The following is a 22,978-nucleotide window of genomic DNA, read 5'->3' as shown; positions in this document are numbered from 1 at the left end:
ACACAATAGCTAAGCCTGTGCTTCTGTACCAAATAAAAGGTTGATGTAATGCATGCCACTTTTCTATCTCTATCCTGGGCCACGAGCACAAATTCATGCATCTAATGCTTAAAAACATCACATTTATACTGTATACAAACGTCATGAATTAACTTTCTCAAACGCAACATTTCTCAGCACAATTCATGCATTTTCTGAACAGTCTGATATCAACTGATATGTGTATTTTGATTTCAAATGCATCATCACCATAACATGCATAACAGGATTACTCCAAAATTCCAGTTTCTAGTATTCTGAAATAAGAATGCCCAAACCTTTTTTATTTTTTATTATATTATTCTGATAAATAATATAATATAAGTCAAAAAAAAAAAAATGTCTGGAGGTGAAAACAAATGCATCATGCTCTTGTAAACATAGTGACAAATATAAGTTGATAACATGTCTGTGGAAACGTACTAAAAAGGCTGTGCAATACTTGGCAAGACTGAGCATTTTCAGTCATATTTGGTCTATATTGTGCAAATTAATGGTAGGCTTTTTGAGCCCAGCAGTAGAGTGAATATTGTATGGAGGTGTGAATGCTATCTGAATGCAGCGTAAAACAAACTTCGAAATATTTGAAGGAGTTAAAGAGTGAGATTTGCCTCTGAGCAGGAAGCAACATCCTCTTCTGCTAAGACTTTCAAGCACTTAATTAGTCTTAGACTCTCAAAGGTGACACACAACCTTTAGAAATGTGCTACTACAATTTCAACTACCGTTAAGGCAATAGCCTGAGGAACAAAAATAGTCCAATAGGAGATTTTTTTCTTCTCCTTTCAAATTCAATAAAAACTGTTGTTTTTGGACATCTGCCCAGAGCTGTTAACAAGAAGTGAGCGAGCTCCCTGTGAGTAGAAGTGAGGGAATGCACCTTGATGCCCACAGGAAATCTGGAGCAAGCAGGGCCTCAACTGATGATGCCAGCACACACTTGGCCTCGGGGGAGCAGGACCATGGATCACACACACACACTCTGATACACATACTGTATGCACACAGACCGCACTGGTTTATGATATTAGACTATCAGACTCCTGGACTGAATGCAAAAACTAAGTCTGCCTACAATTAAATTTACTGCTTTGCAGTGCTTCAATGATCTGGAAAATAATGGCAATATACTTTAGGTTTTGATTTTGCTGTGTTGGCTTTGCTAAGAGTCCCATTCAATACATTTTCAATTTAACATCTATCATAAGGGAAATTGTAGCAGTAACCACATTTTCCAAGTACTGTCCCTCGTCAACAATTCTGACCTCAGTGCCTGATATAACAAATAAAGATATTTAATTCATAATTTAATGTAGCCTAATTTCACAAATATAAATGTTAATTATAGTAAATGAATAATGAAATCATGTAAATCGTCATAATAAGTATATTCCTTTCCTTGGCCTTATAGAAAAATAAATTTGCCTTTTAAGAAAAATATGCATTTACCAATATAATATAATATAATATAATATAATATAATATAATATAATATAATATAATATAATATAATTATACCGCTTTATATGTATGGATGCTGGAACCTATCCAAGTGATTATATTATATTATATTATTATGTTTTTATGGTTTCCGGTTTCCGGGTCGAGTACGCTGTGCGCGTTTGTGCTGCCGCTTCGAATCCTGGATTGTTTGTACTGTTTGTCTGGTTCGGATATTTTTTCTTTTTCATCGGAACTCTGTGTTGATTACTCCGTTTTTCACTATTGCTCACTGACCTGGACTGTTGTCACTGCACTGACCACCTCTGCTGTCTGCAAGACGTTGAGAATACTGTGCGTGTCTGTGCATCTGTTTCGCGCCTGGTTGGATTACTCCATTTTTTCACTGTTTAAACTCTGAACTGAACTGTTGATAAGTCTGCCATCGGGCTGCTGCGAGCTTTCTTCCCTGTTACATCTCTACCACACTCGGCTCCTCGGATGGGTGAGTTACTGCTCTCTCTGTCGGTTGCGCTGTTTGTTTACTGCTTACTATCTGGGTGCGTTGCCTCCTATTTAGTCAGCTGTTTTGGTGAAGTGACGTTCAGGTTTGGCTAACGTGGTTTTGCTTGTGATTGGGCTTTCACTTTCTCAGCATCAACATGCCTTGTGCAAAAACATTTTTTTCTTTTTTCCTCTGCATTATTTTTTGTCTTACATCTGTGATGGATATTGAATATTCTACATCACAACTGAGGGCCTTTAACTGCCGCCCGCGTCTTGATTCGGTGACGTATGAATACTGCCAGAGACTAGGGATTCTCCGTCGCCCAAGATACATACACCGTTCGCGGCGCACACTCTTGAGTTCCTTCTGTTCAAAGACTGATGCTCCTCCTTGCATCTGGACCAACAATAGACTATCTTCCATGCCTAGACAACTGTCTGCCGGTCCCACCATTCAGCGTTCTCTGATCTATCTCACTGATAGCGATCTGCAACATACACCTAATTTGAATCCATCGCATCATCACTTTGCACTTTTGAACTGTCGATCAATTTCGGACAAAGCCCCTTATCTCAATGAAATGATCACTGACAATAACCTTGACATTTTTCTTCTTACTGAAACTTGGCAAGTTCCCGAAGATTTTCTACAGTTAAATCTACTTACGCCAGATGGATATAATTATCTGTCCAGACCGCGACCCCATGGTAAAGGGGGTGGTCTTGCTATCATCCATCGTGATAACTTCCGTATCAAGCAACTTGACTTTCATGATACCAGTACATTTGAGTACATGGTTTTGAAGGCTGACTCTCTCATAATTATTTTGCTCTATCGACCTCCTAAGGTCCTGTCTAACTTCTTTTCTGAACTCAGCGAACTGTTGACCCTTGCCTGCTCATTGTCATTTCCCATTCTACTGCTTGGTGACTTTAATATTCATGTTGATGCTGTTTGCTCTAACACCAACCAGTTACTTTCTATCTTTGAATGTTTTAATCTGACTCAGCATGTTAATTTTCCCACTCATTCCCGTGGTCACACCCTTGATTTGATCTGTACATCAAGGGCCAATATCTCCTCCATCACTTCTACTGACACTGGTATTTCTGATCATAAATTTCTTGATTTTAGCCTCAGCCTGCCTATGCTTAAGAATTGTTCTACAACAGTCATATCTTACCGCAATCTCAAAGCTGTTGATACTGCATTATTTTGTACCTCCGTTTCCTCTTCTAATCTCTCTGATGTCTTTGATATCTCCTCACCCTCACTGATACTATCTAACTATAACACCATAATCGCGGATATCTTCGATAAGCATGCTCCTGTCAAGACCAGAAGTGTCCCTTCCACACATTCGTCTCCTTGGTACACTCCTGAGCTCCGTATCTTAAAGGCCACTGGTAGACGGCTTGAGCGTTACTACAGGAAAACTGGCCTGACTGTTCACCATTTGGCATTTACTGAACATATCAAAACGTACAAATCGGCCCTGAACCTGGCTCGTTCCAGTTTTGTATCTGCTACAATTAATAAATCAAGTAACAGGCCAAAAGCATTATTTAACACAATAAATAAACTCACCAAACCTCCATCTCATGTTGCTCTAGCTTCTGATGAACTTTGCACTTCATTCTTGACTTACTTGCTAGAAAAGACAGATGCCGTAAACCAGTGCCTCTTTAATGATGCTACGAACATTAGTTATCTGCCGAATCAACCTGGTCAATCCCTGTCTTTCTTTTCTCTGTCTACTCCTTCTTCTGTCTCTGAGTTAATCTTGAAATCCAACCCTTCATCTTGTCATCTTGACCCTGCTCCTACTACTCTTCTGAAACGTTGCCATTCAGCTATTGCTGCACCTATCTCTCACTTCATCAATGCATCTCTTACCTCTGCTTCATTTCCTCTGTCACTCAAAACTGCAGCTGTTACCCCTGTTCTCAAGAAACCCAACCTTGATCCCTCAGTTTTATCTAATTATCGTCCCATTTCAAATCTCCCCTTCATAGCTAAATTACTAGAAAGTACTGTTGCCTCCCAGCTTCAGTCTTTTCTAGTCGAAAATAATCTTTTTGATCCTTTTCAGTCTGGTTTTCGCCCTTTGCATAGTACTGAAACTGCACTAGTTAAGGTACTGAATGATCTGCTTCTCTCTGGTGACTCTGGTTCTCTGTCTATGCTCCTGCTGCTTGACCTCAGCTCTGCCTTCGATACGGTCTCCCATCAACTACTCATTTCTCGCCTTTCGGATGTGGGTATTTCTGGTGCTGCTCTTTCCTGGTTTTCCTCCTATCTCTCTGACAGACTGTTCTACATTTCACTTCAGAATTTTCGCTCACCTACTGTCCCCCTGAAGCAAGGTGTCCCTCAGGGATCCGTTCTTGGGCCATTGTTATTCATAATCTATATAATACCTCTTGGTCAGATCCTCCGCCGTCATGGTTTTAATTATCACTTTTACGCTGACGACATTCAATTATATACTACCTGTACATCTACTTTATCTCTCACAACTGACAAAATCTCTGCTTGTGTACATGAAATAAAAGATTGGCTTCATTCAAATTTTCTAAAACTTAACATGGACAAAACTGAGATTATTTTCACTGGACCTCCGTCACTCACTAAAAAAATTCCTACCAACTTCACCTGTGAGATCGCTGGCTCTCTTATCAAACCATCTAGTACTATTAAAAATCTTGGTGTAATTTTCGATTCCAATCTATCTTTCCACTTTCACATTAATTCTATCACTAAATTGGCATTCTTTCATTTACGTCGTATCGCTCAGCTCCGTCCCTTTATCAGTATCTCAGATGCTGAAACTGTCATCCATGCATTTGTCACCTCACGTCTCGATTACTGCAATGCACTTTTCATTGGCCTATCAGCTAGCTCCATTTCCAAATTACAATACATTCAAAACTCTGCTGCCAGACTACTCACCCACACCAAGCGTTCTGCACATATTAGCCCAATTCTGCATGATCTTCACTGGCTTCCTGTGGCTTACCGTATCAAATTCAAAATTCTCCTTCTCACTTTTAAGTCTCTGCACGGCCTGGCTCCCCCCTATCTCTGTAACCTGCTTCTCCCCTACACCCCGACTCGCTCTTTACGATCCGCTGATTCTAGCCTTCTCGTCGTCCCTCGGCATCGTCTTGCTTCAATGGGGGGCAGATCATTCAGTGTTGTTGCGCCCAAAATGTGGAACTCTCTCCCCCGATCACTCTGTTCTGTTGACTCTATCTCTGAATTCAAATCCATGCTCAAAACTCACCTATTTTCTGAATGTTATAATTCTTAATTATTATTATTTTTTTTTTTTATTTTTTTTATTTTTTTTTTTTTTTTTTTTTTTTTTTTCAAAGTTATATCTGTCTGTATTATGCTGATTGCCTCCCCATCTACCCATTTTTCACTTACTGTACTTGCACTCTCAACTGCCTACTGTTGTTCTGTCTGCTGTCTTTGTCAACTGCCTTGTTGTTTGTCTATTGTAAAGTGTCCTTGAGCTCTGGAAAGGCGCTATATAAATAAAACTTATTATTATTATTATTATTATTATATTATATTATATTATATTATATTATATTATATTATATTATATTTGGCTACTGCTAAACAGCCAAAAACTATTTTCCAACTAAAATGCTTTTTCAGAGCACACTTCTTGTGAAGTGCTGAGTGTACAGTGTGTGCAATGAGTGGAATTCAGCAGGGAACGCAAACACACATGATCTGTTAGGAGGCAGAAAGATTTAGAATCTTCAGGCTTCCAAAATGAAACTATTCCTCCAGCGTGTGACTAAACGGTCCTATTTCAAACAAAAAAAGTCAAAGTGACCACGAGCTTGTGCAGCATTTGATATCATTCCTATGTTCAGCTGGGAGATTTTATCGGTTCAGTTTACTGCTAATTTTTTATCACCATCTGCAGAAATACTTAAAATTTCTATGAATTTAAAACGTGGTGGGAAGATTGTTTGTGTTTGTTGGCTCAAGTCCAAAGAAAATCAAAACTTGCATGAATTTCTGTCTTGTTCAAAAATTTTGTGAGAGATCTTCCTATAGCGAAATATGCACCATTTGCACTCTCATTTATAGTAAATGGAGACATTAATGCCTGAATAACTTAATTATTATTCCTTTTTTTTGGTCCCCAGAGACTACGTGCTGCTACGAATGAAAGAGCGGACTGGTGTGATGATGTCTGCAAAGACTTCAACATGTTGTGCTTAAAGTTCATTCAAGCAAACCCACAGTGACACAATTGTTTGTAAAACACAATCACGCTGTATGTTGTTGTTTGTTTGTCTTGAAGTGTCTATCTTTGGATTCCTTATGTATCAGGATAAACAAGCAGAGAGTGACTGATGAAAATTTGGTAAATTATTTGCACTTTTGGTTTATTTTCTCATTGAGCTATGTGCATATAATTAAGCCTTTATGTAAACCCAGTTCTAAGAAACAATTTTCATTCCTCTCTGGATTTTTAAATTGAGGGCTATAACATTGTTATAACTAAAATAATGTTCCAAGATTTCCAGACAAGCAAGCTTTTATGTAAAATTGGTTTTGTTTTATCACATACATTCCAACTGTATTTTTATGATAGACATAATGGAGTTGGGTTTCTATTACACTTAATTTCACTTTATTTCACTATCATGCATCTGTAGAAACTAAAATAATGCTGCTCGTTTTTGGCAAACCACAGGGGAACGACCGTGCATTTCCTAAAACTACTTATTTGAGCAACATTCCCAGAATAACATGGAATATTTTTGCTGAGATATTTAACCACTGAATTTTCATCATACATTTTCCTTTGTTTTCGAGTGAAGATTCCTCATACCACAAATATGTGTACGACCAAGATTCAAACTGATTAGAATCAAATATACAATGCGAATATCTTCTGTGAGAACATCAGGAATAAATATCCAGCACAAGATGTGGTATGTGAAAAACAGACACATTACTCACTCTCATGACTGATAGCATTTCTCTCTCTTTCTTTCTCACCGGTTGTGAATCATTTAGAATTTAACTGAATTTGTATTTACTACAAGTATATTGTATCAAATGATTATTTTAAATATTAGTACATAGTAGTTAAAGACACTTAATATAAAGTGGGACCATATTTTTAATGACCAGAAACAGAGAATATATTATATATATATAGAGAGAGAGAGAGAGAGAGAGAGAGAGAGAGAGAGAGAGAGAGAGAGAGAGAGAGAGAGAGAGAGAGAGAGAGAGAGAGAGAGAGAGAGAGAGATATATTTTATATTATATATACAAATATTTAACACAATAAATGCAGCATCCGCTTTTTCCCATCATCCTTTGGCTAGTTACAATATTTGATCATGCTTTTAATCATATACTTTTAAACCATTCAAGTGCGATAAGACAATTTTGATAAGATAAGATAACAATCTCCTGACTGTGACACACACACGACTCGTGCGCACAGAAAGGCGCTTCAGACAGTGCTTGAACAGACAAAAACACACAAAATTATGCCAAAATGCCAGTTTTGTCGAGTATCCTAGTAAGCACAGTTATATGAGTTAAATGAAGTCTCAAATCAGAATTTTGGCCAACCCTGTTTCTCTCATAGTCTCATCCTCTCTGCTTCCCTTACACTCCCTCTGTCCATCTGAAGATCTCTAGTCTGTGTCGGTCATGACTCTCTGGCAGCTGCAGTGTAAAGTAATCACGGGTGAGGAAACGAGATCCAAAAGCCCCTCTTCCTGTCAGCAGACATGTCAAGGTGAACTTGGATCTCCTCAAATAACCAGCAGCACGACCCTTTCACCTGACCCTGCTGTGAGGATCAGAAGAAGCCACTTGTTTACAAGAGCATTAAGGTGTTTTTAACTGCAACTGCTGCAACGTTATTCCTTTCCTTCTTCTCATGTGCTGTTCAAATCATAGTATCAGCTGGTTTTAATGCACTGGGTTAATCTGAGCATGCAAAACGTAGCTACTTTAAGGTCGCCGCTAATCTTTCTGTGTATTTCTCTCTCTCTCTCTAACCAACACACCGCAGTGCTCTTTGATCCAGTCCAGGGGGTCTGCACTGGTCTGTCATCAGGCAATGCACTGGGCGTTCTCTGAGTGCCCAGAATGCCATGTGCTGTGTGCACCCTGTCCCTGTGGGAGCTCTGGAGACGCTCTGACCACTCTGACAATGTGTGCCATATCCAACAGCCATAATATAATAACATAACACTGTATACTAACAAATGTGACAATAAAGCAACAAGTCATCCCAAAGTTTTTGTACCAGGATGGACAACCAATGAGCTGTAGGACATTTTGTGAATTTTCTATTTCTTTGGGTAGCTCAGTCCACAGTGAAATCTCATTGATCCAAAATCCTGCTATACATAATTGGTGTATAAGGAGTTACAGCTGGCATTGACAAAAGTACCGCTACTTCAGAACCAATTCGATACTGAAATTGAAAATATAAGCTTTTCTGCAATTCCGGTCGTCTTGAAGACATTCTGTACGCGCTGATGAGCGGCTGCTTTCAAACACTTGTGTATTTGTGTGTGTGGTCTGTAAAGAGTGTCAAAAGAGTCTATTTACAAGGTGCTTTTGAAGTATTGATCAGTGTAGCCAATCACAGATATTTCTGTTGAGTGCCAAACACAATGACCAATTTGAGGTGTTTAAGTTAGCCAGAATCCACTCAATGCAGCTCAAAATTAATTTTCGGGAGTTTTTGCAAGAGGTAGCTTGTGCTGAACTGAAGTAATTGACAGCTTCAGTGTCTCTTTGTATGCTATCTGTATGTGACCCATTTAAAATACAACAAAAGTACCATTATCCTACCAACAATGCAAAGTTTTGGGAGTGACCTCTGTATTTAAATGCATGATTCAATCCTAAATTGTCAATGATTGACAGTGAATGCTATATGCCGTGTTATTTACTTGGAATTTTTATTAACATTATTAATTAACTAATTTATTTTTCAATTTTCAAATAGTTAAATAAAATAGTAGTTCCAGTAGTTTGTGTTATGGTACAGAGAAATTTTACTGGCATAGATACTGACTGAAATTTGGTATCACAACAATTCCAGTTACAGCACTAAAACATGGCAATATTTTAACCAGTCCGTTTAGGTTTGTTTTTGGGTTGTACAAACCTCAATGAGCTGTGAACAGTCTCTCCCTCAAATTATATCTCTCTAATATCTCAGTTAATTCTCTTAGACAGCAATGAGATTAAATGTAGAGCAAATGGAGACTTTTGCTGAAGTGTCTGACTTCTCAGATGTTTCTCAAGAGAAAACACCCCAGTATTCTCACAAGTGTACTTGAGAATTTCAAAAGAGATCACAACAACATCTCAAACTGCAAAGTCTGCAATCAAGAGTCTCAAATATTTCTCATCAAATTCACCCAGAGCTATGCTACAATCGCATTTCCTCTTGCTGTTTGTTGACAGTTGCCTAATGTGTGTATTTTTATTTCTATTGAGTCATATTCAGGAAAACATTTGAGATGATACATAATTGAAGTGTAACCGAGAACTCAATTAACCTATGAGCAATAGACATTTCCTCTTGGCTGTGTTGCTGTGTTGTACTTTTAGGGATGATGAGGATGTTAAATATGGCAAATATGTCATACATAAAAGTTCCCGGAGTCAGTCTCTGATTACACACACTAGATGTGGCTTCTCTTCGGACTGCATCCAGGTAAACTGTCAAATGTCACTTCCTGCAGAGAAGCTCGAGGCTTTAGAAGCCTCTCACCCTTCCTGTTGTACTCGTGATTAATCCCCTCAGATCAGCATGCAATGAAACCCCTCATCCCGCTCTTCATGACAGCCACAACAATCCAACTGACGACCAACAGACAAGCAGTCAAACCAGTGTCCGTGATGCACACATTTAAAGATAGCACTCTTACTCAATCCCTTACGACCCCTGGTGACACAACTAATGCCACCAATGCTGGCCTGCGGATCGGAATCCAGTCACAAAGACACTAAATCCTTTGGGGAATTGGGTCTTTGGTTTTTCAGAAATAAGAGCATTGTGGGTGTGTGATGCATAGAAGCCAAGAGGGCGGCAGTCTCTTTCTTTTTCTCGGTTTCCTACAACTACATCCAAGAAAGTGCCATTCAGCTTCTTGGAAAACAATGTGTGGATTCAAGAGCGTTCTGGACGCTTGGGCCTGGATTCAATCTAACTGACATGGGAGTTTTCCTGTACACTGACAAAGCTGTTGGCAGTAAGCGCCTCTGGCATCATTTTTACAAATCTCTGCTAGAACAAAGAGCATCATATCCATCAGCATGCCACAATTGTCTACACAGTTCATTCACACCTTGAGCGGCGTGCATTTGGTTTTCACGTCATTGTGACTCTTCCATACTAGGGCGGATAAACACACCATTCCAAAACATTTTTTAGAGCCATAAATCATTGTCTTTATGTATACATACTACGTTCTTGTTTTCTCCGATGACTAAATAGCGACAATGCATCAGTCACTGTTGACAGAACTGTCACACATCTATGATAAGCCGCAGATGTCATTTTTTAATAATGATGTTTATATATACACATCTGTTCAAAGGGGCACAGCTAAGAAACATGCAGACTGAAAATAGACTTATAACTCTTAGAAACCAGCAGTTCTTAACGGTTTTACAAAATGGTGACTCAACAAAAACAAAAAAAACTGTTTATTGTACAAAAGTAAACAAAATCAAACATAGAAATCTATTTAAATATTTATTAAAGTATTATGGTAATTTCAACTGGTTTGTTTGAGTGTTTGGTTTCTAAATGTCTCTTTAAATGGTTTCATGCTCTTGGAAGCTAATAAATCACCACACAAAGCATGTTGTGTTCAGCAAAAGTCACGTTTATCCTCACTTCAAGTGAACCCGTATTTAAAGTTATCTGGATCAAATTTGCTTGTACCTTGCATGGATTTGTTCATGTTTTTAAGAATGAGGATGTCACACAATCTGCCATGGTGGCATATGTCTATGATTCTCATAAAAGTTCAAAATATCAAGCTTTAAAATAAATGGAAAATATAACTTAAGAACATTCATTCTTAAAGCAATGTTTCATGCGAGTATGAATATGGGCATGCTTAGGTGAAGTACATGGTTAAAACAGTGCCACATTTTCTAATAAGTAGGGCTGCACTATATATAGAAATAAAATCTATATTGCGATATAAAATGTTCTAATCGCAAAAGCTGTGATAATTATATGCAGATATATTATATGCTATATGGGTTAATGGGATCCTGTGTTTGTTTCAGAACAACTTGGCACATATCTTTGGCTGGAGCTGCTGCAACACTGCATCACAAGCTGCAATTTAGGTCAACCAATTACCAAGCAATGCTTAATTTTGTTCAGTCTGTGGTGTAAAAAGGTCGCATTAGCAATTAAAGCAAAAAATAAAAGCAAAACATGGTCAGGTCAAAGTGTCTGAATAATTTTTGGTACATCATTTTTATAAATTTAACTGGTAGTCACTGTATGAAGAATATTTAGGTATAATATGTCACAGTTGACTTTATTTTGCTATCCTCACTTACATAAATGAACTATAGTGTCCTGCACCCACTAGTAAAAAAATTATATCTGGTGGCTGAATAATTTTTGGCTTGACTGTAGCTATTCAAAAGTCCTGTATGTTTCATATTGCAATATATTCCTGGCATGACAACCCGGAGTGTTTGGCATGGTAATGGATATGACAATGTAGATATGTTTGGTCTTGGCAATCAAAAGTACAGGACTTGCTACTGCCAATATACACGACATTATGCTGTGAGTAAGTGAGAGATGCTGCTGCTGTACAATAGCATACATAAATTACCTTAAATAAGGGTGGAGGGTTTCTGAAAGTTCGCTGCTACAGCAAATGCTGACCAAGTATTTGAAGGTTGAGCATGTGAGCTCATTGGCTACTGATAAAGCAGGAACCGATCAGCTGTGCCCTATTGAGAATGATGTGATTGCAAGCAGATTTAGTTCTGAACGTTTCATGACAGAACTTCGTATATCACAGAAAAACAAAATATAACAATTTCCATTTTTTCCAATACTATGCAACCCTATAATCCACATAGGCTAGTTCATTCCTGCAATGTAAAGATGACACTGAGAAGGTAAATACTTCTCTTCACAGTAAGAAACGTGGGCACTGTTACTGCTTCAGTGCTGAAATGTGCAGAGCAGGAGGGTAAACAGTTGTGTGTATGAACTGACTCTGACTTTGTTAATAAAAACAAATATTGGAGGATTTCCGAGTGAATGCGAATGGGCCAAATGGGTTTTTAAACACGAGCTGAGTGAATTTAACCTCTGCAGCCCCCTGGGATTTGCAAAACCAGAAAAAATAAACTCATTTGGATGTGTTGAAACATTCCCCAAGCCCATATGCGAGGTGTTTTGAGATTGTAGTAGTGCTGCAAAAGGTACAGACTCAGACTAATCACAGTTCAGAGAAGTAATAATAAAACCACCAGGTAAGTCTTAAAGATAGACACACCACACATCATCTTCACTTAAACACGCCGAGCCAAGAATAATAATACACTGTCCCTGGGTTGAACTGCACATGACAAACACATAGCATTCTTTATGAACTTGGAAGAGGAGGCGCTAACTATGCAAACAACTGAAACAATTATACCTTTGCCAATAGAAAAGTTATTATGCCTCTTTTCTAGCTCAAACATTACATCAATGCTATACACATACTGTGTGCGCTTGATGAAGGAGTCACAGACTATTGCCCACTGCTGAGCACTCAAAATAAACAATGGAATGGAAGTCATCTGAACACTGCATGCTGGAATGATTGACAAGCGGCAGCTGGCGATATGGAGAACCACATATATGTGGACACTTCTTTACATACACATTATTTATACACATGCATTATAAAAAACACATGCACAATGTACAAACTGTGCTTTCATTGCACTATATCTACAGTCACTTCAGCTTTCAGCTAAACAAAAAAAATTTTTTGCCTGGTTTTCATCAAATGGTTGAAATGAAGTAAAAGCGCAGTCTGTATTGCGAGATCAGACACTCTCCCACGGCACAGCAGTAAAGACCAAACAACAACAAACGCGACCATCATCTGGGATGCCTGCTGTTAAACGGTCTCCACACCTGGCTCACGAGTGCCTGTCCACGACATGTCCATCTTAAACTGGTTTCACTGCGCTGTCTGAAGTCACTTCCCACTCAGTTAACACAACAATGACTAGTACTGACTAGCCTCATTAACACTGAGATGTCTGTACCATCTGGCCTGGTTCTCAGAGATGTGTAAATTCACACACACACACACACACACACACACACACACACACACACACACACACACACACACACACACACACACACACACACACACACACACACGTTAGGGAAGCAAGTAAAAATGTAACCGCTAAGAAGCCACATTATTATAAACAGTGTGACGGACAAGTAGGCCATTTTAATTTGTGCTCGTATACATTTTAAAAGGATAATTGAGATATTTTAAGTTGTTGAAACAAGTCTCTTATGTTCACCAAGCTGCTTTTATTTGATTCAAAACAGTAAAAACAGTAATATTGTTTAAGTAATTAACATACTTAATATATTTAAAATGTAATGTGATGGCAAAACAGATTTTTCAGCAGCCATTACTCCAGTTTTCAATCTCACTTGAGTTAAGTAAGATTTTTATAATAATAATACTTTTATTCAGCAAGGATGCATTTCATTGACCAAAAGTGACAGTAAAAACATTTATATTGTTACAAAAGATTTCTCATTTAAAAAAAATGCTGTTCTTTTAAACATTCTACTTATCAAAGAATCCTGAAAAAATATCTCATCTAATTTTATGAATATTGAACAAGGCTAGTCCTGTCAAACACATGGATGTGACTTATTAGTGTACGCTGTGAACTTGCTGACTGTTCCCTGCGCTCAAGAACGCCCACATGACGCCATCCCAACACTGCGGCTTGCATCACGAACCACTCGAACACTAAGTGAAGCCAATGACTGCCAACAGCACATGAAAATATGGCTGCACCTGTCACAATAGCAATGCCAGTCCGAGGGCACAAGTGGACAGCAAAGGGTTGGGGAGAGGAGACTCTTTTCACTCATTTACATTACATGGGAAATGAGATCTAGTCGACAGGGATCATGTCTCTATCTAATGCCGGAGCAACAAAATATCTTTATACCTGCAGGCAAAAGGGAAGCTCAAAATGCTTAACCGCAACACACATTCAAATGCATATCAGAACTAAGTAACAGGTAGAGCACAGCGTCCCAGGTGTGTTGTGATCAGGGAGGGACACATGGGGTTAACAGGCATACCTGGTGGACAGAGGCAGCCGTGAGGTGCATCCCGAGCCGCCCGGATCTTCGGTAGACGTGCAGCTAGTTTCTGGAAATAAACAGACAGGACATTGAAGTCAGCTGTGCAGAAACAAACCATGTAATACATAAGGTATAATGCAAAAGTTAGTTTAGTTGGTTTTAGTTTGTTCCTCTCCCTTGTTGTTTTCAGTCTTCAGTTTTCAAGGAAACATTTCCCACAAAATCAAACATTAAACAAGAGTTAAACAAGAATATACAAAAGTTTGGGGTCGGTAAGATTTTTGAATGGTTTTGCAAGAAGTCTCTTATTCTCATCAAGGCTGCATTTGAAAAAAAAAAAAAAACTATATTACATGACATTTGAATCAGATTCAAATTCAAAAGAAAACGCTCTGAAAATATATTTTTGAATTGACCTCAAAAGCTAAACATATAAATTTGTCACTTTAACCATCATCAGAGGCACAATGTCTATATTCTCTGCATATCTTCTGAAGCCGTTTGCTCTATTGGAAGCGTCACATTGACAGGTGCTGCAGTGTTATTAGTTATTTGATTAAGAATGTATGTGTCCATAGGTCACCGTTTGGAACCAATCAATTCATACATATTAGACGGACACCCCAGTGTATTGTAGTAAATGTATCAAAGTGAACGATTAACTATAAATAAACAGGATTTAGAGAACAATGAGTAACATTAAACAGAGCTACTATTCCATTTTTATCCTAAACTTACAAAACCCCAGCTAAAATAGACAAACCCACTTTCTGCATGGTAGAACAATCACTGACCGGCTACATTTAAGACCGAATTGTAAAGCTTGTCAAACGTCTACAATGTGGTACTATAGGTCACGCCATCCCCATCTAACATTGAAACACTCAAGCTAAATAATTCTGGGGCCGCTATTGGACATTTTTCTTGCCCCAGTTTATATTATCCACGATCGTTCCAGGGCTTTATTTGGTTGATACTGGCAAAGCCTCTTCCCAGCTGGAGAAGTCTTTACACAGACCGCTCTCAGACACTACTAGTGTTTTTCCACACTACTGAACTCGGCAGCACCACAGATATTCTAAAACAGAAAATAAACTAATGGAGGTTAAGAAGAAAAGGAAAACCTGAAGAATGTTAAGATGAAAATATACAGTACATGTGACAGCTGGGTTAACCAACAGACATTTGTTCTGCAAGCACGAAAGCCGTGGAAAATGCACTACAGTTAGGAAGGACCCATGTGCTGTGCGTAAACGGCTTTTCCACAGGAGCAATGTCCAGGGATAATGCACACGCAACAGTTTCCCAGAGCTTTAACTCGTGATTTTCCAGTGCCGCATTCCCAGGTTATGTCCACATAAAAGGTTTCTTTTAAAAAATATGTTTTTACATCAAACCATTGGAAAGTGCTTGCAAGACCCTGTTTCACTTACAGCTAAGTGCTCTCATAAACAGCAATGCAGCGTGACATTGAGAAAACAATAACCAGTGATGAAAAGTTAGCATGAAGAGTTGCATTGAGTGGAAGCACAGTGAACAAGATCAAAAGATAGAGACTTATTAGCTTTCACTTTGAAGCACATGACGTTTCTGATGCATTTAATTCTGCTAGGGTGTGTTCCTTTTTGTTCAAAAAGGTGTTCTTTAAGTCAACATGAAATCAACAATGACCCCATTTACTTTCTTAATACCCATCTCTCTGGACTTATTGTGCACATGATTCATCAGTGCATGTTATTCCAAAGAGATTTTTTTGGGAGAGGTTTTGCAATCTTTCATCAAAAAGTAACAACTTGCTCACCTCTGAAACCACTTTGATGTCATGAATAGCCTAATGTTTTTCAACAACTTTTTGGAATGCAACACCCCCTTTTCACAATCCAGTCATTTACCAATTGTAAAAATTGTGTCCTGTCCTACATTTTTTCGCATTAAATACCATTTGACTTCATGCATCAAATTCTGGAAGTAACATGGTTTGCAAAGTTTTCTTGCTGACTTTAAAGGCTCACTGAAGTGCCTTGAAATGCGCAGCATTATTCAATGTGTTGACGTCATATCCACTGAAAGAGGAAGACAGGGCGGGACATAGTGAACAGCTCCTCCCCTTTTTTTAAATAGCCAATAGCGTTTGGTTTATATCACAGCTTGGCCCGGGGCCGTTGAGCTCGGTAAACCAGACTCTTGTGTGTGTGTGTGTGTGTGTGTGTGTGTGTGTGTGTGTGTGTGTGTGTGTGTGTGTGTGTGTGTGTGTGTGTGTGTGTGTGTGTGTGTGTGTGTGTGTGTGTGTGTGTGTGTGTGTGTGTGTGTGTGTGTGTGTGTGTGTGTGTGTGTGTGTGTGTTGCGGCGGTTTGCGTGATACTAACGTGAAACCAGACTTCATTCGCCTCAATGGAAAGCATATTTACACTGTCTGAATCATTCCCTATCCCCTAGTGCACTATGTGCCATTCACCATGTAGAAAATAGTAAATGTGTGAACAAGTGACCGATTTTAGCTGCAGCTTTAGTGTCTATTTATAATGCAGGGGGCGGGACGCTTTAGATTCTAGAGCATTTGATTGGACAGAAAATCTGATGAGAAGCTGAAGTGCAAAGTGATGTAATCAAAATCACTGATCCATATTGGCGGAAGTGAGAGACTAAGCTTTGAATGCTTATATTTTCGAATATATTCATACTAAAAGCATAAAACTTCGATTTTTATTTAATGGGGACTTTAAGATGACGTGATGTAAATGTTAAGGTTGCAGTAATGACACGAGACAGCTGATGCCCCAGTGCTTGCAGGGATGAGTTAGGAGGGAGGGGACATTCTCTGCCTCCCAGCTTTAATGGTAACTCGATGCCCAGTATTTGATCTGGTTTTAACAATCTATTTTGAAAGGATGACAAAACGTTTTACAATTCCAATGTCTGATTACAACTAAGACCCACAAACTTTGTGCCCAGAGGCCTAACTCTATCTCTCTTTCCATTTCTTTTATTCTCTTTCCCTCTCATTTCGCTACTTTCCCACTGGCCAGATCTTGATTAAACCCCTAAAGGACATTCTGGCACATTCTGTTATAAATTGTGAAATCAGCACCTTTCTAAACTTCAACAGGCACTTCCAATGTATATGTTTCTCACCTTTAATGGAGACTTATAGATGCAATTTATGGTGATGCTGAAATGTCAGTATAGTAAATATCTCTATGAGAAGCATATGCCCTTGATAAAAACACCCTTGAGATAAACAAACTTCGGATGCTTTCAAAGGCCCATAAGTATTAAACAAAACTAAATTATTATAGCCTATTCATAAGCCTATTTTTCATTACAATTAAGTACATTATCCAGCAAAACTCTATACTGTAATGCATCTGGGAATTTTACTTTTTGAAATTATGCTGAAGGATAATTCTCATTAAGATTCTTATTACAATAATACTATCATTCTTTATCAGTTTTTTGCATTACGCAGATTAAAAAAAGCTAAATATGCTTAATTGTCATGTCATAATGCAAAAGAAAAAGAAAAACATTCTTTCTTTGACATGTTCTTGAAAGATTTCAGTGAGATTCATCTGTAAATGACTCAACTGGACTCAAACTCAACCTCAGATTGACTCACACTTGGCTGTCTCTACAGTCTGCTTAGTCTTTTAAACACACTTAATATTCACCTGCATCATTCTCTGCAGACTCTATTATTTTATGAACCACAGATAGTGAGATGGTAGCCTTTCCCCGAGCAAAATTCTACCCAAGATCCTTTTAACACTGCAAATATTTTACATGCAGCTATGTGATGATCCACCAGAGGCCAGTGTGAAGGGACCACGGCCGCAGGCAATGCACTGAATATATATATTATATATATGTATATGCTATAACTCACTTTCCTCCACCTCAACACTTCAGGCTCAATCCTTACACACGACGTGCGCTCAGCCAGTGCTGAAGCTGGTGAGAGCACTAACTGCTTGATTGTTGATGTAAAACAGGTGGTCGTATGGTGACACAATGTGTTCAGCAGGTTTTGCATGCAGCAAATAATAGTTTGCTGCTTACAGTAGCAGATTTGCTTATCATTGAACAGATTGGCTCAGATGTGAAAAATACAGGTGCAGCTACCGGATCAGATCAGTGTTCTTTTATTAAGACAGCTATACTAATGGATGTGTCAAAATGGCAGAAGGAAATTTTGGCTGTATTATTGTGTTATTTATAGACACTTGTTCTACAGCAATGCTAAATAGGATGTGAAAAATTTGAGCCATGTAAAAGAGTCTGATCTGGCATCTGGAAAGCTACAGCACCTAACAAATGTAATTTAATAATCAGGATTTAATTATTTCCTACTCATGATGTGAGACATTGAATGACATTAATTGGTTGAAATATTATAATCAACTAATAAGCTAATTCATATTATCTAGTAGCCTAGTTAGTTTATTTTTAGTCAGTAAAGAGTTAGTTTTAGAAATTAGTAGTAGTCCTAATTATTTTTTGTATTAAGAACTTTTTATTTACTATTTGTTCGTCAAAAATAAACAAAAGCCCAAGAAAACGGCACAGAAAATAATTATTCTGATCCATGTGCATGCGCTTTTGTGCATGAGCTCGAAAGTGCTCACTGAAAGTGCTCAGTGAAAGTGCGTAAACAACGAGGACCAATAAACAAACTTAGACGAGGGCGAGGAGACTGAGAGCTTAGCTCGTCAGTTTCTTTACATTCATATTTTAACACACCTGAATTCCAGACATATATTCCTCATCTTCAATCACAAAGTCTCTCTACTCAAACTTTTTGAGTAACGCACTTCTACCTCTCGTTAAGACACAACACAAGGTGGGAAAACATGAGTATTTTATCTTTCACTGACCTCGCACCCACCCATGACTCATGTAAATAACTTGTATAAAATATTACTAGATATTATTAAAACCGCAGAATAATAGGTTATCTGAAGAATAAAAGATACGCTCACCTCCTCTAATATCTGATCCAGTCGACTCCACAGGACGGGCTCCACCTGTTCCAGAGAGATCCAACTTGAGATACGGGGATCTCGGTCCTTTTCCAAACTGAGCACCCTGGACTGCAGATCCGACGTCCTCAGGTAAAGCAACACACAAACTCCAAACGAGATCAAACACACGCAGATAGCGCACACGTCCTTCCAGTTCGTCAAAATGCGCTTTTGGAAGGGATGCTGAACGCAGGTCCTCTCCTGACTGGACTGAGGTGATACTAGCGATTTCATGTCCTCCATGTCTGTGAGACGTAGCTTATATAGTCAATTTTAATATTTATCCAACAACTTTATCAGGCTGAGCAGGTTCGTGTTCAAATAAACTGATTAAAGTTTTCCTTCCAGGTAATTGAACCGTTTTTCACGTGAAAATATCAATCTTCAAAACGACCTCAACAGAGGCATGCTGCTCATTGAAGTGCATGGAGATATTGGTTCAGTGAGGTCCGGCTCTAGTGGGAGTCCGACTGCTTCGCTCGTGCCATTTGACGGGTTTCTCTGACTGCTGCGCGCCTGAGTCTCTCTCAGAATGAAACCTGACACACACACAAACACACACACACTACACGGCTCTGCAGCGCTCACCACGGGACCCTTCGCTTCTCTGTCGCGGACAAGCCCCTCCTTTCGGTTTATTTAGGCTAAACGGTAGGGCGGGATTCACGGAGGAGCTGACCCCGGCTTTGATCCTGATCTCGATATACGATATTTTTAGGTGAACTCACAGAATCAACACGTATAAGTGGACATGATAACCACGCAATCTATTTCTCAGATGTTGCTCTGTTATAGCTCTAACTTGTAAATATCTAAACTAATATAAACTTTTTCAGTTGATGACACAGTTAAAGGCTATATAGCTTTAAAATCAATGTGGATCTAATCTTTCTTTTTAAAAAAAAAAAAAAAAAAAAAAGGGATAGCTCATCAAAAATGGAAATTCTGTCATTAACTCAACCAAGTTGTTCCAAACCTATATGAGTTTCTTTCTTATACTGAAAAGAAGATATTTTGAAGAATGTTGGTAACCAGACAGTTGATGGGACCATTGACTTCCATAATATGGGAAAAAAATACTATTTAAGTCAGTGGGGCCCATCAACTGTTTGGTTACCCATATTCTTCAAAATATCCTTTTTAATTTTTGGAAAAACTTGAGAGTAAATGATGGCATCATTTTTGGGTGAACTATCGCTTTAAGAGATCAGTCAATCAACAATCTAAAATTGTCTGTTTATTTGGAACTAAAGGTTTCTTTTGTAGCCAAAGAACAAAGTAGGTTAACACTGCTAACAGTTATGCCTGATTTCCCGTCCCTCCTTTTAATGAATGCCTTGGAAACAAGTAAGTAGTCATTTTAGCAGACATCCGCTTATCCAAAATGACTTACCGTACACTTATTACAGGGACAATTGCTTTGGAACAACCTGGGGTTACACTGCAGTGATGGTTCATTGACTTTATGAGTCTCAAACCTGCAACCTTTTGGTAACCAATCCAGCTCTTTAACCAGTGCACCACAATATGAATTAGATAGTGTAACTATAAGCTGCCAGTTTATTGCCAACACAAATGTTAAAATGATAAGCCTAGCACAGCATATGGTGTCAGACCGTCACAACAGTAAAATGAAATGCCATAGATCATTGCTTTGACCTGAGATTCATGAGTTTGTGTTTATGTCAATATAAGAGTCCCTCCTTTCAAAACATTCCTCTAGCAATTTGTATCTTCTTGACAGGTGGCTGTAAATTCCTAATGAATCTGGTTGATCTGTTTGAGAACACTTTATCAGCAAGAGGTAAAAAAAAAAACTAGCCTCCCCCTTGTCAATCTTTACCACCTCCACCACTAACTCTTTGATTAGGCTCTCCTTTCATCGCAATCTGTGTTGAGTGAGTTGGAGTGAGTTGGCAGGACTCTTCATTTGAAAAACAAACAACAAACCATCCCACGACTCCCACCTAATCAAAGTCTGCAGCTAAAGGACAAAGCAAACTTGCATTTTTATCACCAAATATCTCTAAAGAGGAATGTTTCTAGGCTAAACAAGAAAGAAGACACAAAATAGTGCTTTCTAAAACAAGAGCCAGAGCAAGGCAGTCCATGCATGAGGACAAAAGAAGAATTGTCCTCTGTCCACAAAACACATGTGAGTTGGCTGTCAGGGGACTGTTTGGCTCAGCACTAAGGGCTGATAGAGTGTATGAATGATATCTAATTCTGCTCCTGAGCGCAAGGATGTGAGCGTTGCCTTTCTGTCAAACTGGCAGCTCAGAGTGTGTTTGTGTTTTTTTGCCAGCCATATATTTATGCGTAGAGGCTTTTACATTGGTTTCAAAATACCTCTTTTAATAGATTTTCATTAATCTGTAAATTAAAGGTCATGCCAGTCATAATTACTACTTCATTTGTTTGCTGTTTTGCTGTCTGTAGCAACTGGGCCTGTGGTTAGCTGAGCAGATGAGCTTTGGACCTCCAGAATCAAGATCGCCGACCTCATGCAGTGGCTGCTTTAATTACATTTACAAAACCACACGGGCAGATTAGATTATAGTGTGTTTTCCACAGGCCCACAGAAAGCTTTAAAAAGCTAATAGAGAATTTCCTGGCCCACATTGTGCAGCTGTGATTTTAGTCAAACCAAGAGATGTCCTTCCACTATCAACCACATCTGAGGCTCTGATGGCCCCACAGAGGTTCATTACACGTGAAATGAAGGGTGTCCAAGGAGCCGTATCAACCGAATGTAATTGCCAGTTGATTTTAGGAATGAAAAATTAATCTGGACATGGATGAGATAGACTGCCTGTTCAAAATGATCTAATATTGTTGTGCAATGCATTGCACAATTATACATACCCTGCTGAATTTTGAAGCAATACTAAATGTGAACACAAACTGTCAGATACTTTTTTGACAGATTGTGGAAACTTAGAAAATGTCTTTTCAACAGACAGGTTAAATTCTCAATATTGCAGAGAGTATAAGTGCATGAGGAAAAGCCCCATCTATTCATTTTTGTTCTCTCTCTCTCTCTCTCTCTCTCTCTCTCTCTCTCTCTCTCTCTCTCTCTCTCTCAAGTTCATCCCAGCACATTCTCAAAGCAGTGCCATTTCATCTGGTTCACCATAATGCAAGGGCATCTGGACACAATTTGAACATGACAATTTTCTGGTCAACTACTTAGTAATCATGCAGTGAGTTCAATGTCCTTGAATGGGCACTGACAGTGAAAGATCTTTAAAGATTCAGTGTGTTCTTGCTCTAAATTTAGATGACTTTAAGCATGATCACTTTGGCCCGACTATCCATCCATCCATCCATCCATCCATCTTCTACAGTATATACCATACAGTATTCAATCTACAGTCTGTCTGTCTGTCTGTCTGTCTGTCTGTCTATCTATCTGTCTGTCTATCTAACTGTCTGTCTCCCTGTCTCTTTCTGTCTATCTATCTATGAATCTTTGCTTAACAGATTGGGAGGTTTGGATATTTGTGCATGGATGCAGCATCCCTTTTGTTTTCCTCACCGTCTGGATAGGACTTTATTTTCTGT

General features: G+C 38.6%; 1 protein-coding gene across 24 annotated transcripts in view; it reads right to left on the bottom strand.

Moving 5' to 3' along the window:
• col13a1 (collagen, type XIII, alpha 1) overlaps positions 1-20,039 on the bottom strand; it is a gene marked incomplete at its 5' end in the record, with an annotated part of 104,693 nt that extends 84,654 nt beyond the window's left edge. For 16 of the 24 annotated variants that reach the window (XM_081351144.1, XM_081351145.1, XM_081351130.1 and 13 more), the window contains 2 exons: positions 14,394-14,463; positions 19,373-19,964. In XM_081351144.1, the coding sequence (XP_081207270.1) occupies positions 14,394-14,463; positions 19,373-19,657 (355 nt within the window). Of the gene's footprint in view, positions 1-14,385; positions 14,464-19,372 lie in introns of all 24 variants that reach the window. The other 8 variants (XM_081351140.1, XM_081351128.1, XM_081351132.1 and 5 more) reach the window with 3 other exon arrangements.
• Between the last annotated feature and the right edge of the window lie 2,939 nt (positions 20,040-22,978).

The sequence above is a fragment of the Scardinius erythrophthalmus genome (assembly GCF_964197995.2).
Source record: "Scardinius erythrophthalmus genome assembly, chromosome: 21".
Taxonomy (NCBI): Eukaryota; Metazoa; Chordata; class Actinopteri; order Cypriniformes; family Leuciscidae; genus Scardinius; species Scardinius erythrophthalmus.
Note: the sequence above shows the minus strand (reverse complement) of the source record. Positions and strands in the feature narration are given on the sequence as shown.